Below are 18,441 nucleotides of genomic sequence, written 5' to 3'. Positions count from 1 at the left end.
ATGAATTAAAGTGCCTGCATGGCTCTTCTGATTTACTTTTTAATTTGCTGTTGAGAAGCCCTCTTGATCTCCAAGCTTCCTGAAAGCATCTATTCCTATTGGTGAGGGTGCTGAGGTTTCAGAGATGCCAGCTACACCAGGAGCCCATCATTCTTCTTGTTTAGATTGTGGCTAGAAGGTGGTCAATTAAGAGGCTGCCTCCAGGAAAGTAAGTCCCCAGTCTGGCTCACTGCGATGACAAGATCAGACCCCTAATTTGTCCTGCCGTCAAGGTTTTGAAATTTGTGACAAACTTCACTAACTTTATTACTTTCTCAATTGTTGCTTGCCAAATCTACTGAATATTTTAGCACATTGTTTTTATTTTTAATTTCCAATATCTGCAGTATTTTGCCTTTGCCTAAATTTAATATTTCATTTGAAAGACAACACTTTTCAGTATGGCATTTCTTCAATGCTGCAGTCGAGTGTCAGCCTGGAGTATGTGTTCAAGTCTCATGCAGGCTTTGCAACCACAAGTTTCTGCCTCCTAAACAAGAGCACAACCACTGATCCAAAACTGGCACTTTGTGTGCATTTAAGAAGCTAACTGCTTGATTCAAAATAAGTGTTTTCAGTGATTTGCCACTAAACATTGACATTCATAATGCAATTCTAATCCAGTCATTTAAATAGTATTATTGTCCTAGGTGATCCGTTTAGTTTACTAAAACATTAGCAGTATGGGATCCTTCGAATTAATACCCATCAATACTATCAATAAACTATGAATGCTCTTTCAGTTTAAATTTGTTTCAGAAAGCATTCTTAAAATGTTTGTGAAGTTAAAAAATACGTATCTAAATATTAATTACAGGAGCTCTTAATGATTACTTTGACTCTGACAGAATGTCTCTGACAACAAGTTACATTCCTCATATCCATATGTGGTGTTGCTTCAGACTCAACTCACTCAACATTTTTTAATAATTGCCTGGGAAGAGTGGTCCAAGGGAACACGAAGATACCTGATTGGTTACAATCAGATTACTGCAAAGATAATTAGAAGCTATGAACCAGAAGATTCAGAAATATTGTTTGGGTAATTGCCTATCAGGCTACTTGTGCTGCAACAGTTGAGTTGCTACTGAAATTTATGTGCAGTTGCAAGCATTGTTTATATCTGCATGCATGGGTTTTGCAGATAAAGATCTCCAGATTCAATATTGTAACACTATAGGTAGAATCAAACAAGGGAGATGCAAAGTAAGGGGTAAGGTCTGACTGTGACATGCTAATAAATAATTATAAGTCATAGGAAGTGATATTGTCACATGATTTTGCTTTTCCTTACAGCTTTGTGGCAAGGTATTTCTTTAAATGTTTTCGTTACTCCTGCAGTCTCTGAAAATATTCTTTAATGAGATTGAGAATATTATAAATATCAAGGTGTATTCGGTTTCCAAATAATATGAGTGCACTGGAGATAGAAGATAGATATTCAGACCCAGGGAAGAGTCCAAACCACATGAAACAGTGAGGGTGTTGGCAGCTTCACCCAGTAGACTGTTTGAATGCCTGCATTTCAATCTGTCAAGTAAGTGTCAGACTGCTTCACGACACTTTAGAAGTTTCAACTTCTTGCAGATAGAAGTCACTAAATTTTATTACAAGATGTAGGAGAAGGGAGGAAGATAAAAATACACAATATTTTCCAAGTCATTTTACTAAAAATAAACTTCCTCCTAGCATTCCTTACAACTCTCAGCTTTGCCAAAAAGCTCTCTGTATAAATTACCATCAAAAAGTGGTGGATGAGAAAATACTGGTGATTCATTTGTTTTTTGAGTGAAACTCATTTGTATATGTTTCTAATCCTCCACTTGCCAACTTCTATAAAGCTTTCCTTTTGCTCAGTGTGCACATCACCTAGCCTCAACCACATGTTCAGACTGGTTAAAACCAAAGCCTTAAAAAGATTAAAGGTATAAGCTACCATGAACAATCAAACCTCAATATGTTATTTGCACCACCAAGAGCTCTCAACATTTGCACAGACCCATGTCACATATCTCACCGCAGTGTACTTCAGTACATGCCACTTAGCAGCTTGTGTTTCTAGTCCTTAATCATCTTCCAGATGCATAGTGCTTTTTGTTTTAAAAAATGAAAAAGAACAATAATATTTCATTTAATGTCCCCCTGCCAATTTCTTTCCTGCTACACCACCACCTCATCCTCCTCTTCCTTAGAATTAATTAATAAATATTTGTTTGGGTTTCTTTCTTAGGTACCAGTCATTTTCCATATTTTTGCTGTCATGTGAGACTTGACAGTTGTCTACCAGTGCATACTTTAGGCCAAACGGTTTTTAATCAGATGGTAAGCATCTCTACTATCCCCTCACCTAAGATACTGAGGTCGAATTGTATTATTGCTTAAACAGTCATGACTGAGATCACTAAACTTAATAAGTACTGAAAATGAATTTATGACCTTCATGCTTTTTATGGTTCATTTACTAAGGCTATCAGCAAAGGTTACACCTGCTTTCTTGTATAAGGTTTTAAATAGTAAATATTCTCAGAAGGATATAGAACATGGAACCATTTAAATATCTTAAGAATTTGCAAGAAAAGTATCGTTTGGCTTCATACTGAATTACCATTTAATTGACAATTAATAACTAATGTTTTTGATTATGAAATCTTTAAATGATACTTCCCTCTAGTTTTATTTTCTGAATAGTTGCTTTTTATTCTAAAATTACTGAAGATGATGGGTATTAACAAATAGTAACCATCAACAAAGAACGTAAAAGGAATAACCAATGTGAAGTTTATCTGTCTAATTGACAAGAACCCACAATATATTTTGTTGTGTAAAACAATCAGTTGGATAGAACGAAGCAACAAAGCAGTGGGTGAGTGCTTGATCCACTACTCCTAAGGTGCACTGCCTTAACATGGGATGTTAATGACTAATAAATGTCAGCCACTTGATATAGCAATAATAGAATGCATTTTTCCCTTTCCATTTTCTTCAGTCATTTACTAAAGGAAAGATTGTATACCAATGTGCACACCACTATTACCTTTCCAAAATGGCCACTCCAATATAATTGAAACTAGACAGTAATAAGTTATTCAACTTTAAAGGGCTCCAAAGCTGAACCATATTCTTATGTTATCATTCCACACCAGGCGACAATGAAATCAGCTGCAGTCCCTGTATTGTTATCCTGGAGATTAGTTAATGGAGTGCAGTATAAGACAATACAAACCTGTGACATTGTTATTCAATTAATACTTTCTTAATGTTACGGGAAAGGTTAAAAATAATTTTGAATGTCATTATTCCAATTATAGATATGCATAATTTTTCAGAACAACCCACTCATTGATGAACATACCAATATTTTCTCCTCAGATTTGCACTTTGTTGTTAATTTCACTTTCTTCATAAATTCTATTTTCTTCGGCTGCAAAATTCTAGTTATGTGTTCTGTAAACAAAAAAAAAACTCTTTGACACATTGATGTAAGATCAGATTTGCCAATACTATGAACAACTTTAAACAATGTGTTATATTTTATACATATAATTTTGTGATTTGTTAGTTCAGAAGGACATTGTGATAATTCAGCCGTCACACCTACATCTTCACAGGGTATGTACCTTGCCTTCTACCTATTCTGAAGCATTAACAAAGATAAGGACCAATAGGCCCATTTCTGTACAGTTAATTTTTATTCACTCAAAAAATCAAGTTTGGCTGATTCATGTTATTTAACACTGTCAGAAATGGCTTGCCTCTTTTATTAAGTAATGTCAATGGAACACTGAGACTTATCAGTACTGTTAATCTTTTGAAAGCTACTACGAACTGCAAGTTATATTTTGAAAATAAAAAAAATTGTGAAATGACCCTTCAGCCTTCGAAGGTGCATTAACCAACTAGGTTTATTTAGGTCTAATGTTTAGCCAATCACTAATCTGCAGTCCTGCGACAGTTGCCTCAAGTGAAGCTTTGATTTAAATTATTTCGTGGGATGTGAGCATTGATGGCTGGCCAACATTATTGCCCGTCCCTAGTTCCCCTGGAGAAAGTGTTGGTGAGCTGCCTTCTCAAACCGCTGTAGTGCATATGCTGTGGGTTGACCCACAATGCTATTAGGGAGGGAATTCCAGGATTTTGACTCAGTGACAGTGAATGAACGGTGATATGTTTTCCAAGTCAGGATTGTGAGTAGCTTGGAGGAGAATTTATAGATGTTCTCATGTATGTGCTGCCCTTATTTTGGAAGTAGTCATGGGTTGGAAGGTGCTGTCTGAGGATCTTTGATGAATTTCATGCAGTCAAGAGTGTGGTGCTGGAAAAAGCACAGCAGGTCAAGCAGCATCTGAGGAGCAGGGGAATCGACTTTTCGGGCATAAGCCTCTCATCAGGAATGAGAGATCCTTGTTGAGAGAGGAGGACAACCTCTTAAAGATAGGCATTCTTGGAAGAGGCTTTGCAGTAAGGTTAAAATCAACTAGTAGAAAGTGAAGACTGCAGATCATGGAGATCGGAGTTGAGAGTGTGGTGCTGGAAAAACACAGATCAGGCAGCATCCAAACAGCAGGAGAATTGACATTTCGGGCATAAGCCCTTCATCAGGCATGAAGGGCTGAATTCAACTGAATTCTGTGCAGTGCAGCTTGTATATTGTACACACACTGAGTTAATCTCTTTGAACCATCGTTTTTGCTGATAATGTCACAAATTGATGATGGTTCTCTATGGCTTGAGGTGAAACTCTGGAAATGGTATAAAACAAAAAGTGCTGGAGAAACCCTTCGGGTGTATTTTCTATTCTTTCTGCGTGGCAGGAGCAAATTCACTTTTAGAACTAAATTAAAATCAGATGAGCTCCAACCAAGAAGTCAAGTGCACAACAGGCTGGTGGCTGGGTATTCATTCAGACACTAAATATTAGGTGAGTGTGACAGACCGATCAAGGTTAATGTCCAAAGTTATGGGCTCCATTAAAATGCATAGAGCTGCTTTGAGACACTGTCCCCATCAGTGTCAGGGAAGATGACCAAAAATTTGCGTTTGCTATTGGACAGCAATGTTGGATTTTTGAAAAGGTATTAAAATATTTGTCTCAGCAGGACAAGAGATAAGCATCATTGAGTTGTATGAATGAGGAAAGACTGGTGAACTATCAGACCTTGGCTAGGGTGATGGTAAGGATGCTGTAATTAATTTCAAGACTCTTTGGTTATAACAATAAAGAAACGCACTTAAGTTCTTATTCCTGGCCAATGTTTAGTGAATATAAAATGTCAATGAATTGTTGGCACCAAGCACTTCTCTAATAGTATTTTAAAATCTTGTAGTAGCAGCACCATTTAAACTAATGGAGCTGGAATAACTAACCTGCTTTAAAACGTCATGCCTTAGAAACTGTGTGTCAATCGCGTTACAGAGAATTCACTTTAAGAAACCGCGTGTTATAGGAGAATGACATGTAGCAGCATACATTGTGGTTTTCCTACAAGAAAGCTGCTAGAGGCAGCATTGTGTATTGTTACTAAGACTGTATTGTCAACATTGTCTACATTGCTGTAAACCATCCACTTCCTGCATGCTACCAGAATTCAAATTTGTTCTTAATGTACTAGTTCAACATCTACTGTGCTCTTTGCTATTTTAGTTTAATGATGTGCTATAGCCTGGTTTTGCTGATATTTTTGCAATATTATTCTTTAAAGATTAATTTTTCTTTTTAAAATTGATTTTTCACCCTAACTGTCCGTAAGTTATAGGCAGAAGGAAGCCCCTCCCAGTCCCAAAGTCACCATAAACATTGGTGGGATTGATATGCAAGAGCTACTGCAACTGCACAATAAGGGGTTTTCAATTGATCAGGTATTAAAGGGTGGAATTTGTAGGCCTGTCATAATCTTTCAATCCTCCTGAAATGCACAGGTGGTGTCAGAGGATTGAAAATTGCAGATGTACAAGATGGCACTGACAGAAATGTACATGCAGAAACCTGAAGTGACATTATGAGCTAAAAAGCCTTTGTGCTGTAACGTAGAACATAGAACAGTACAGGCCCATTGGCCCTCAATGCTGTGCCAACCTTTTGTCCTACTCTAAGATCAAACTAACCTACATACCCTACATTTTACTATTATCCATATGCCTATCCAAGTGTCACTTAAATGGCCCTAAAGTATCTGACAATACTACCACTGCTGGCAGTGTATTCCATGCACCCACCACTCTGTAAAGAGCTTACCTCTGACAGCTTCCCTAAATCTTCCTCCAATCACATTAAAATTATGGCCCCCTTGTGACAGCCATTTCCATCCTGGGGAAAAGTCTCTGGCTATCCACTCTATCTATGCCTCTCATCATCTTGTACATCCCTCTCAAGTCACTTCTCACCCTTCTTTGCTCCAATGAGAAAAGTCCTAGCTCCCTCAACCTTTCTTCGTAAGACCTGCCCTCTCGTCCAGGCAGTAGCCTGGTAAATCTCCCCTGCACCCTCTCTAAACCTTCCATATCCTTCCTTTAAAAGGTGACCAAAACGGAACACAACATTCCAAGTGTGGTCTAACCATTCTGTGAATCCAGCTCCACTTTTTGATGGAAATTTCTTCCACATAACTATGTGATTTTTTAAAAAAAGTTTCTAGCTTTATATGAAGCTTATTTTTTTTAAGTGTTCTACTTTGAAGCAGTAATGTGCATTGATAGTAGTTATTAAAGATTTAAATTTTTACAACTGCTTCTAGGAAGCTTCTTTCATCTTCCTACACCCATTTATTCTAAATTACATATTATCTGAACTAGCTGGAGGTGTACCTTACTTTGATTCTGTTCTGTATGAATCCGTTTCCAATCACTCTATGCCACTATGCAGCCAACATCATTGTCGAGTATTACTACCATTGTTTTTCTCATTTTAATATATTAGACTACAAAGTGGATTGTTCAATGAAAGCCACAAATCTACACCAATTGCTGTGCTGTGACATTCCTAAAAGGCAATCCTGATTTATATTGTCTGCTGCCAGTCAATGCAGTTTTTAATGTAATTATTGATATTGTTGGCCCTGCTCTATCAACATATGAATAAAGGAAACTCTGCCCTGGATAGTGAAATGGAGTTTTATCATTACACAGGATCTATAGCATAGAAACATACTACTTGGCTGAACAATTCCATGGCAACGTTTACTTTCTTTAGGCTGCTCCCATCTTTTCTTACCTAAATTTAACATTATAATCCCTCTATTTCCTTCACCCTTATCTGCTTGACCCTTATCTGCTTGACCATCTTTTCTTACCTAAATTTAACATTATAATCCCTCTATTTCCTTCACCCTTATCTGCTTGACCCTTATCTGCTTGACCATCTTTTCTTACCTAAATTTAACATTATAATCCCTCTATTTCCTTCACCCTTATCTGCTTGACCAGTTTCCCATTAATACTTCTATACTATTTATTTCAACTACTCCCTGAAGTAGAGAATTCCCCATTCTTACCCTTACAGCTGGTGGTGAAGATTCTTCTGAATTCATTTATTGGCTTTCTTGCTGACCATTTTCTATTAATGGCCTCAGATGGTGTGCTTCCCCACAAGACAGAATATTCAATCTGTATTCACTCTATAAAAACCATTCATGCTTTTAATGACTTCACCACTTTTCAATTCTGTACCACTGAAATAAAGCTTAGTGCTTGTGGAGGGAATTTTAAGCCATTGTCATCATTGGAAAGGATTGCAGAGTACCTGAATGTGAGGAGCCTGGCATCTAAGTCACCGCTGCAATGCAGCATGAAATTCATATCTCTGATCTTTAAGGTATGAACTGCTGCTGTTTTTCTGTTCACATCAGATTTCACTTAAATTAATCGCAGACTAATAGCACTCAATGTTCCCTCCAAATCACTGCTGCACACCACCACACCTCCTTCTCCTATTCACACATTCACCACTATTATAAACTTATCAAGAACTCATATCTTATATATCGGCTGTTAGAGTATACCAGTTGCATTCACAAAGCACCTCACAATGTTTTTCTGAATGCTCTCCCTCATTTCTTTGAGGACAACTTGAACAGACTGGCACTAAGAGTAAGAGGCGGCTTGCTTATCCTCTTGACCTTCAAAGAAATAATGTTTTCCATCATGGAAGGTGTTAGAAATATCACACAAGATTTCTTTATCCCTATGGTAATCTTTTTTCTCCCACTTGTTTTTATCACACACTACATGACAAGCTGCAGATAGTGTTACCTCCTACTTTTCAATTTTCTCTTCTTTTCTTTCATACCAAAGCTGTACTTGTCTTTTTTTCATTTCAGATGCAGAGAATTTGGAAACTCAAGCAGGTGAGCTTTTTCAGCAAAGGCACAATATCTTTTAATTGGAGTCTCTCACAAGCATCTGCTGAAATGCTGGAATTGTCTGAACTTGAGATTAGGCTGCTCTTGGTGATCCAACAGACACGTCCACAGGATCTAACAGAGCAGGTGCTCACTGCAAGGCACCAAAAGGGTTAATGACGGTCAACCAGATAATACTCGGTACTATAGACAGCCAATGGGTGAACTTGCAGATAACTTTATTAAACATTAGATTAGATCAGATTACAGTGTGGAAACAGGCCCATCAGCCCAACAAGTCAACACCAACCCGCCGAAGCGCAACCCACCCATACCCCGACATTTACCCCTTACCTAACATACGGGCAATTTATTGTGGCCAATTTACCTGACCTGCACATCTTTGGACTTTGGGAGGAAACCAGAGCACCCAGAGGAAACCCACGCAGACACGGGGAGAACGTGCAAACTCCACACAGTCAGTCGCCTGAGGCAGGAATTGAACCCGGGTCTCAGGTGCTGTGAGGCAGCAGTGCTAACCACTGTGCCACCATGCCGCCCATTCAACATTTCTAGTGATTTAACTGCAAAACATGGAGATGCTTTCATAGAAAATGGACTTAGATGTCAGTTTAATTAACTGTGACGTTCACCATTGTGGGACCTCTGCTGGGTTCTAACAGTTTCCACGATACAAACCAGTTATTTGGAAGTCCATAATACTGCAGCGTCAGCTTTCCCCACAATTTGAGATGGTTACATGTGTAATCTTGGCTTGAGAGGCCTTAAAGCACTGCAGTAACCTGCACTCTGTAGTTGCAGCACCTTCCCAGAAGATCATATGTACACTCCCTTTCCTTCTTCCCTATTAGTACCATACACACAGCAGGGTCAGACTGCTACATGATATCAAGATGATGCAATCTGCAGCTATCCACATGGATAGCCCTTGTTGCCCAGTAACTAGCCTGGAAACTGTACAGTGCAATTTCAGTAAATGCAATGCAAAGGTTTGCACAGAATCAAAGAATCATGACTCCTACAGAATCAAGAAACTTGCAGTTGGAAAGTGCATGAACTTCCATGTCGTCATAGTGAGACCTCGCTAATGTTCAAAACAGGGCTTTTATGGGCAACTTTCTGGCTAACACATTAAAATGTGGTTACACAATCATTATTTAAAAATAATAAGTTCTGAGAATGATTAGATATATTCTAGTTCACAACTTAAAAATATTCTTCCTAAAAGATATCTACAATGTACAAATTGAATAATGTTTCTATACCCATTTTCCTTTTAAATTATTTTACAATAAATCATGTATCCCCACTGTTGTTTTCCAGCGTTCACACAAGACATGCAGCATCCTCGCATTACGGAAAATGTGGCCATTAAGTGTTGAATGGAACCCTCAAGTTGATCAAAGTGATAACAAAAGATTCAAGTTGACAATTCTGTTCCAGTTAATGTTTCATTAAAACATTTTTACTTAGCTTTCAATGATATTCTCATGCTTCTATTACATTACATGTGAATGTGTCCCAGCAGTAACAAAACCAAATTAGTTTTGTATTACACTACATGCCACTTTAGACTAAACAAATCTAAAACATTTAAAGACTTTATAGGTATTTTTTAAGGACTGAATCATATGCCGTATGCTCAGTTGCCATTTGCTTTGTTTCCAAGAGAATTATCTTGCACCAGTAAAATTGAAGTGCAGGGCTACTAAAGAAGATACATAAAAATGTAATGATTTAGGATTAACAAGAATCAAAAATTACCTTGCAGCTCTTCTGAAATATCTTGACAGTTAGCCGACATTTCTGCAGAAACAGCTTTAGTGATTATACTGAGAAATTGAGACTACCAAATCGAAGCAGCAACACATCCTGCTGCAGTAACCACATTACACAAAGAGGAAGCAGCCCTCTTTGGAAATACAATAAAAGATCCAACAAGAACACCCGACACAATGTTATTGGTATATTTTAATCAAATGCATCCACATACTGCCATCATTATTGTATTTAGCAAACATTTTTAATTACAAATACTAAAAGCTTTTAATGCAAGATGAAGACAGCTACTAAACTAAGTTAATAAAACAATTAAGCTTTATACAACTGTTAGCGGCATCTGCCCACATTGGTGATAAACATGACTCTGCCTTAAAATTAATCTAAAGAGCAAATTGTTTTTTTAAAGAAATCTTCATCGTAGGAAATGTTCTTTCCTGAAACACCATGTGAAGTTTACCATATGATGAACAGCTTGAGCTGAGCCCATGACTGAAACAAAGGGCAATTGTATAACAAAACATGGTGAATGGAAAGTAAAATATGTGGAGTATAATGGATACCTTGGGTATTGAATTGAATTGAATTGAATTGATTTCACTGTGCCTGATACACATGACAAAGCTTTGTCTTGTGAGCAATACAGGCAGATCACAGAGTTAAGTAGCATAGATAAGTAAATAATAGGTAAACAGCAGCAAAAACACAGGTACCAGTATTCTAACAATAGTAGGGTAGAAACAGTTATGAAACCGGCTGTGGGTGTGGGTGTGTGTGTGTTCAGGCTTCTATATCTTCTCCCCAATGGTAGAGGTTGTTAAAAAAAAACATTGCCAGGGTGGGATGGATCTTGGAGAATGCTGGCAGCCTTTCCTTGACAGCGGGCCTGGTAGAATGGATTCTATAGATGGGAGGTTGGCCTTTGTGATTGTCCAGGCTGAGTTCGCCACTCCCTATAACCATCTCTAATCTTGAATGATACAGTTGCCACACCGTATAGTGATGCATCCAGACAGAATGCTCTCAATGGTGCACCTATAAATGTTGGCAAGGGTATTCACCAGCACACCAAATTTCCTCAGCTGTCTGAGGAAGAAGAGACATTGCTGGGCCTTTTTTTTTAACCAGTGTGTCCACATGAAGAGTCCAAGAAAGGTTGTTGTGGATGACCATTCCCAGGAGCTTGACACTCTCCACTTGTTCCACCTCTGTACTGTTAATGTGTGTGTGTGTGTGTGTGTGTGTGTGTGTATGTGGGGGGTGGGGTGGGGTGGGGAGGCCATGAGTAATATCCCGCCGAAAGTCACTAATGAGTTCCTTGACTTTGCCAGCATTGACAGCTGTTCTCAGTGGACCATTTTTCCAGGTCTTCCACCTGCCTGTTTTTAGCATGTTTCGTCGCCATCTGATATTTGACCGACTATGGTGGTGTCATCATCAAACTTGTAAATGACATTAGTCTGGTATTTGGCGACGCAGTCATGAGTATACAGTGAGTACAATAGGAGACTGACTACACACTCGTGGGGGGCTCCAGTGTTGAGTGTTAGTGAGGATGAAATATTGTCCCCAATCTTCACTGATTGTGGCCTGTGGGTCAGGAAACTGAGGATCCAGTTGCAGAGAATGGAGCTTAGTCTCGAGATCACTAAGTTTAGTAATCAGTCTCGAGGGCATAATAGTGTTGAAGGATGAACTGTAGTCAATGAGTAGGATTCTTATGTAGCTGTTCTTGGTGTCAAGATGTTCTAGGGAGGGGTGAAGGGCAGAGGTGGATCTGTTAGTCTGATAGGCAAATTGGAGGGGTCAAGAATAGTGGGGAGGCTGGAGTTGTTTAATGCCATGACCAGCTTTTCAAAAACTTCATGACCACCAAAGTTGGGGCCACTGGGCGGTAGTCATTGAGACATGCTGCATGAGTCTGCACAGGGATGATGTTGGCCCTCTTGAAACAGGCAGGAACAGTGGCCTGCTACAGGGAAAGGTTGAACATGTCCGAGAAGACCTCTGCCAGTTGATCTGCGCATGCGCTGAGTGCATGGCCTGGTACCCCAGCTGGTCCAATTGCATTCCTTGGATTCACGTGAAGGAAAGCTGATCTGACCTCTGATGCAGTGACTGTTGGGATATGTTCATCAGGACTTGTTGGAATAGTGTTACCTATCCACCTGCCCAAGATTCTGCTCAAAGCAAGCAATCTCTTTTGGACTACAGCTGTGAAATAACGTTCATCAGACACTTAAAGTTGAATCAAGCTAGGTTTTTGAATGGGGGGGGGGGGGGGGTGTGTGTGTGGTTAATGTCCTTAATGCCATCAGGAGATATGGTGTACACATGCAGTCACTGAAATCTGCAGTCATGATCTGTTCACAGTAATTACATCATTGCCATTAATTATTTGGGAATTAGAGATCCATCTTCCCATTAAATATAAACTGCCTACAATATTCACACCATAAAATGAGGAATTTATACCTTTGTTAACCTTTTCACTACTGGCCTATCCCCAACCCGTGGTTCTCAAACTTTTCAAATGGATTGTTTGGATTTCTAGTTTAGTTGAAGGCTAGATTGTTCAGCTGTGGTACAGAATGATGCCTACAATGTGCTCCAATTTCTCTACTGGATGTAGCACTTACCTACTTAGTCTGACATTTTGCAGCTCAATTTCCCACTCATCCATTTATCTTTATCTAAGAGAGACAAAATCAATGGTCCACACTGAACACATGTTTTATAATCACTCACAATCTGATTAGAAATATCCTCAGTGAGGTTGAAGGCACGGGACCAAAATATGAGAATAACCCATTGTTTGGAATTTTGAAATGCCACACACTATGCACAAAATGCAGTGACGGGCTTTTTCATGGTGACTAACATCCTGAATCCACCAGTGAGCGAGATTGCCTGATCAAACACCAACTCATAGATACTGAAATGCTGGCTGGCAGGCTTCTTAGCACAACAGGTGTTTTTCTACTAAAAGTCTGTGACCCAACTTGAGAATGCCAGCCAGAGAATATGATTGGAGTCTGGCTGCAAGCCATTGGACAGCTGCACCAATGGGGTGGTATTTAGTCAAAAGTGGGGAAAGAGTGGGGGGGACTATTTTCACCACATCTCCCCCTGCCCATCAGTGTCCCTAGACTGGGAATTTCAGAGGGTCTCCCTTCTAGCCCCACCCACCAAATCTTGGTTGGGAAAACAAGATAATTGGGCCACTTGCGGGCTGAGGTTGTTAGATGACATTCAAGATCGTGAATTAGAGGTAGGTTGGGAAGATTATCCAGAACATGATTGCTGAAGTGGCACGTATCTGACAAATGTCAACCTTCAAACTATTCCTGTTCCATCAACTTGAGGGAGGGGAAATCCTGTAGTGAGTCAATTTTCGGTAATTAGAAAACGTTATCTATATAAGAAGAGTATGCCTACTGAGTTGGACATCACTGCAAGTGTGAACAAATAAAACTACAGTGAATCTTGTCATCGGGGAAACAAACTCCATAACCAATTGAAAGATGGTGAAATTAACAGAAGCATATTTAAAGTGAGCACATCCAATGTTAAATCTAATATATAAGGGGAAAATTAATATTTAAAATTTCCTGCAATAATTAAAACATATAGCAAAAAAAACTCCACTTTTATCTTATATTGAAAGAGTACTTGAAGTGTATTTAGTTAAGAGTGTGTGTATATTTATATATATATATATATATATATTAGAATATAGACAGCTTAGACTTAGTTTCGTTCACTTTCATGTGACTTCATGTGATTCAATGCAGGTGACTCACGCTGCAGCTGCCAGTTTGAGAACTTCATGGTGGAGCAGCACAACTCAGACAGTAACCTGAACTGGAGTATATTTTTGGCTCTGCTCAGCTTAGCAAATTTACCTAATTGTTAATTTTGACGGAAATCTGGGTCTACACATTAGCTTCGTATTGTCAATATGCCGTGCTTGCATTTGACACATTAACTATGGTTCATGTCTACATAAGAGCACCACCTGGTGGCAAAGTATTTTACGTGCATGTGAAGGACAAAAGTTGGAAACTCAAACTTAGAATTTGTTCCGATAATACAAAGTGTGTGTAACTCACCAAAAAAATGAACTTAATTTAGCCTCATTTCTGCGCATGACAATATAACGAAATAGATGACAGTGAGGACTGCAGATGCTGGAGTTTAGAGTCAAGATTAGAGTGGTGCTGGAAAAGCACAGCAGGTCAGGCAGCATCTGAGGAGCAGGAAAATCAACGTTTCGGGCAAGAGCCGTTCAGGAATGATGAGGGTATAATGAAATATATACATTAGTTAGGCACTCACTTGCATTAAAAAACCTCAAGAGATGTAAACTAGGTAAATGGAACTGTGGCATGTTGTTTTGTTACGATCAACATTTATGAGTTAACCAACGCACAGAGCCAGGTAGGCAGTCCAAACTAACTTGTATTGTACATTTCAAAGATCAGAGATCTAAACTGATAGGGACAGTCCCTATCGTGAAGGATCCACCAGTTCCATACATTTATTTAATTGGCGGACGTTGTAATGTAGAAACAAATTTTGTAGGAACAAATGCAATGCTTTTTGCAATTTTACATTAATTCTACTTCCACCTCCCCCTCCCCCCCAATTTTTGGTTCTCTTTTGCTGAATTCTAAAATTCTCTCAATTTTCAGACTTAAAAGTTACCAAAACAAAAAAAAAGTCTAACCCTCTTTTGATCTAATAGTATATTTAAGTTTCCTTTGTTAGCTACTGCACTCAATTTTCCTGATGAGAAATCTTCATCTTGAAGGAACGCATGAGCTACCTACTGTCAAAACCTTTTCATGTATTTTTTCCAATTCACTTTAGTAAACTTCCTACTCAAACTTCACAATTGCCGTACAGTTTTAGAACTATTTTCTGACTAAATTACATCTTTTTCAAACATAGAATTTTGCACTATCACTGCTACAGTCTATTTATTAAACATTTTTAAAAACAAGATTATTAATGAACCTTTTCCCATTGTATAGTACTAAATATAAGCTTGCGCATGGTTGGTTGCTCAATATATTGCTCCACAAAACCCTCTTATGTTCGAGGAATTCTTCCTCCACGGTATGAGATTTATCCACTCTATGTAGATTTAATTCCCCATTACTGCATTCTCCATACTAGATGCGCTTCAAATTTCCTGATTTACAGTCTGTATCACTGTTGTTTGGTGGCCCACCCTCCTCTCTGTCCTATCAGCTTCATCCCCACCCCCATCCACCTATTTTACTCTTTGCAACCTTCTCTTCACCCCCACCTCTCTCCCATTTCTCTCTCCACCCTGGAGGCTCCCTGTCTTCAGTCCTGAAGAAGGGCTTTTGCCTGAAATGTCGTTTTCCTACTCCTGGCATGTTGCCTGACCTGCTGTGCTTTTCCAGCACCACTCTAATCTAGACTCTGTTTTCCATCATCTGCAGTCCTCACTTTTGCCTAGTTGATTATAAACCACTCCTGTCTTTGCTCCCCCTTGCAGATTCTTAGTTCCACTCAAACCGATTTTGCATTCTTTTCTTCCAACTAGGGATCTTTGATTTTATCTCTTATCAGCAATACCCTACCCACCTCATTCTCCTTTTCAGTTATACATTCCAAATATCCTCTACTATTCAGTGCTCAGCCTTGGTTACCATGAAGCCACGAGTCTGGAATTGCAATTAAAATTATATCATTTTACTTTTACAAGTGCAATTAATTTATTCATCTTGTGATGGATGTACACTTTCAGATAGAGTTAAGACAAATGTAAAGTCCTATTTTGTAATTTGATTCTGGCATCTGCTAATTACTGCTTTTCTACTGCAGCTTTGATTTTATTCTACGATGAATTTCCTCTTTAGGTTCCCATCCCCAAACAAGTTTGAATCCTTCTCAATAGGACATCCTTTACTGTTGCATCAGAGCAGCAATATAACACAGACCTGTGATCGACAACACACCACATTCAACAACCAAATATATTAACAAATCAACGGGACACTCATGGGCTCACTCATCTCTAGGCTCATAGCAGAAGCAGTGATGCAAAGACTGGATCAACCAGTCCTCCCATAAATCTGACCCAAACTCGATTAGATATGTGGTTGACACTTTTGTAATTATTAAGAGAACAGAGATTGAGAATATACACCGGATTATCAACACCATACTCACTGGGATCAGATTTACGAGAGAGGAAGACAGTAACAACAAACTCCCATTACTGGATGTGATGGTGGAAAGAACGCAGAATGGTGAATGCACTAAAAGAATGTACAGAAAAGCTACACACACAGACCAGATCCTGAACTACAATACTAATCAACCAAACATTAGGACCCTGTTAAAAAGGGCTACAACACACTGCGAAATCTGAGAAAAGAACACCACTGCGATAGTCTTCACAAAGAAGAGATATTCCTGCAACTTCATTAGCAGATAAACAACGTGACAAGGTAATGCCACATCCCACTAGCTACCTTATATAAAAGAAATCTCTGAATTAACAGCCAGACTTCTCCAATCACTTGGATTCATGACAGCCCATAAACCAACAGCCATGCTCAGACAAGTCATCAGAACAAAAGACACTACACCTATCATGTGCAAGACTAATGTAATTTACAAGAGTCCATGCAAAGACTGCACAAAACACTAAGACAAACAGGCAGATAACTAGCAATCTGCATCCACAAACATCAACTAGCCACTAAATGCCACGACTATCTGTCCTTGGTAGCCTTTCACAGAGATGACAAGTACCATAAATTCAATTGGGACAACATATCATACATAGGACAAGCTAAACAGAGGACAGCCAGTGAAGGGAGCACAGTGGCTCGGTAGTTAGCACCGATGCCTCACAGCACCAGGGTCCCTGGTTTGATTCCCTCGGGCGACTGTCTGTGCAAATTCCACACATTCTCCCCGTGTCTGCGTGGGTTTCCTCCGGGTGCTCCGGTTTCCTCCCACAATCCAAAGATGTGCAGATCAGGTGAATTGGCTATGCTAAATTGCCTGTGTTAGGTGCATTTGTCAGAGGGGAAATGGATCTGGGTGGGTTACTCTTCGGACGGTCGGTGTGGACTTGTTGGGCCGATGGGTCTGTTTCCACATTGTATAGAATGTAATCTAATCTAATTTCTAGAAGTGTGGCACTCATCCAGATACTCCATAACACAGACCTAGACCCAATATACCTGTCATTAGAAGTAACAACTGGAAGCAGAACAGAACCAAATAAATTCCAGAAGACACAGTATAGCAGCGCTTCACAGGAGTTTTGAAACCACTGAAGATGTCACTCAGACAGGGGTCAAAGTATCTGCAAATCAACTTCCCAGCTCAGCAAATATACCCACAACTACAACAACACGGTGTCTTGTCCACAGCCTTTCTGATCCCTTATCAAATTGCATACTATTTCCCTTCCATTCTTCTTCACCTCTACCACTTGTGCTGCTGAGCCACTTCAGGTGCAAACTTGGCTGCTGTACTTTCCAGTAATAAACCATTAGCCTCACCAGAAACCAAAATGAAAAAAATGGATAGAGTGAGATAGGCTCAGGTGACTCATACACTACATGTCTGACTTTTCTATACTACCAGTCACCCTTTCCGAGATTGTCATGTGATCACTTCAAAATGCAATCCACGTGGTTCTCAGCTTTCCAGCTGCACTACAAACTCAAGCCACTGCTCAGAGTTCAAAACTAACTTGCACCTGAACTTTTACAGCAGTTGACGCTCAGTACATAAGTGATTGGACCCACAAAGCGTCTGTGACTCCCCATATAGCATAGGATAGGCACTCTACATAGCCAAGCTGTCCTTCCATAATGGATGCCTACTATTTGCTTTAGAATGGACATGAGACAACAGGATTCAAAATTACTCCCCAGTCATCTCCAACAAACCTAGTTCTGCTCCTGCTGAACTTGGGTACATTTTTTTCATCTGTTCCTCAAGCTGATGCTGAGTGTCTACCTTAGGGTCCTCACATTACCCACTTCTTCGGGGTACTGCTGATTATGTTTCTGGGGCCTTCTCTCACCTGCTCCTCTGTTACTGACAGACATTTGAGAGACTCCCCCTCCCTAATTATCCTCCTACAATCAAAAAGCATCCTAATTTAAACAGGATGTCTTTAAAAGTAATACAGAATATTGATTACGAAGCTGCCAATGAAGTTATTTTGGCAATGTGCCTATTTTAACAGGTGGATCAATTCTATCCA

General features: G+C 39.3%; 1 protein-coding gene across 2 annotated transcripts in view; it reads right to left on the bottom strand.

The window, feature by feature from the left end:
- The window catches only part of carmil2 (capping protein regulator and myosin 1 linker 2), a 179,959-nt gene extending 169,705 nt beyond the window's left edge, over positions 1–10,254 (bottom strand). For both annotated transcript variants that reach the window (XM_060837741.1, XM_060837740.1), the window contains exons 1-2: positions 10,158–10,254; positions 3,392–3,483 (exon numbers count right to left, since the gene is read on the bottom strand). In XM_060837741.1, the coding sequence (XP_060693724.1) occupies positions 3,392–3,483; positions 10,158–10,197 (132 nt within the window). In that variant the 5' untranslated portion in view covers positions 10,198–10,254. The remainder of the gene's footprint in view (positions 1–3,391; positions 3,484–10,157) is intronic.
- Between the last annotated feature and the right edge of the window lie 8,187 nt (positions 10,255–18,441).

The sequence above is a fragment of the Hemiscyllium ocellatum genome, chromosome 17, assembly GCF_020745735.1.
Source record: "Hemiscyllium ocellatum isolate sHemOce1 chromosome 17, sHemOce1.pat.X.cur, whole genome shotgun sequence".
Classification (NCBI taxonomy): Eukaryota; Metazoa; Chordata; class Chondrichthyes; order Orectolobiformes; family Hemiscylliidae; genus Hemiscyllium; species Hemiscyllium ocellatum.
The sequence above is the reverse complement of the archived record's forward strand: the minus strand, read 5'-3'. Positions and strand labels throughout refer to the sequence as shown.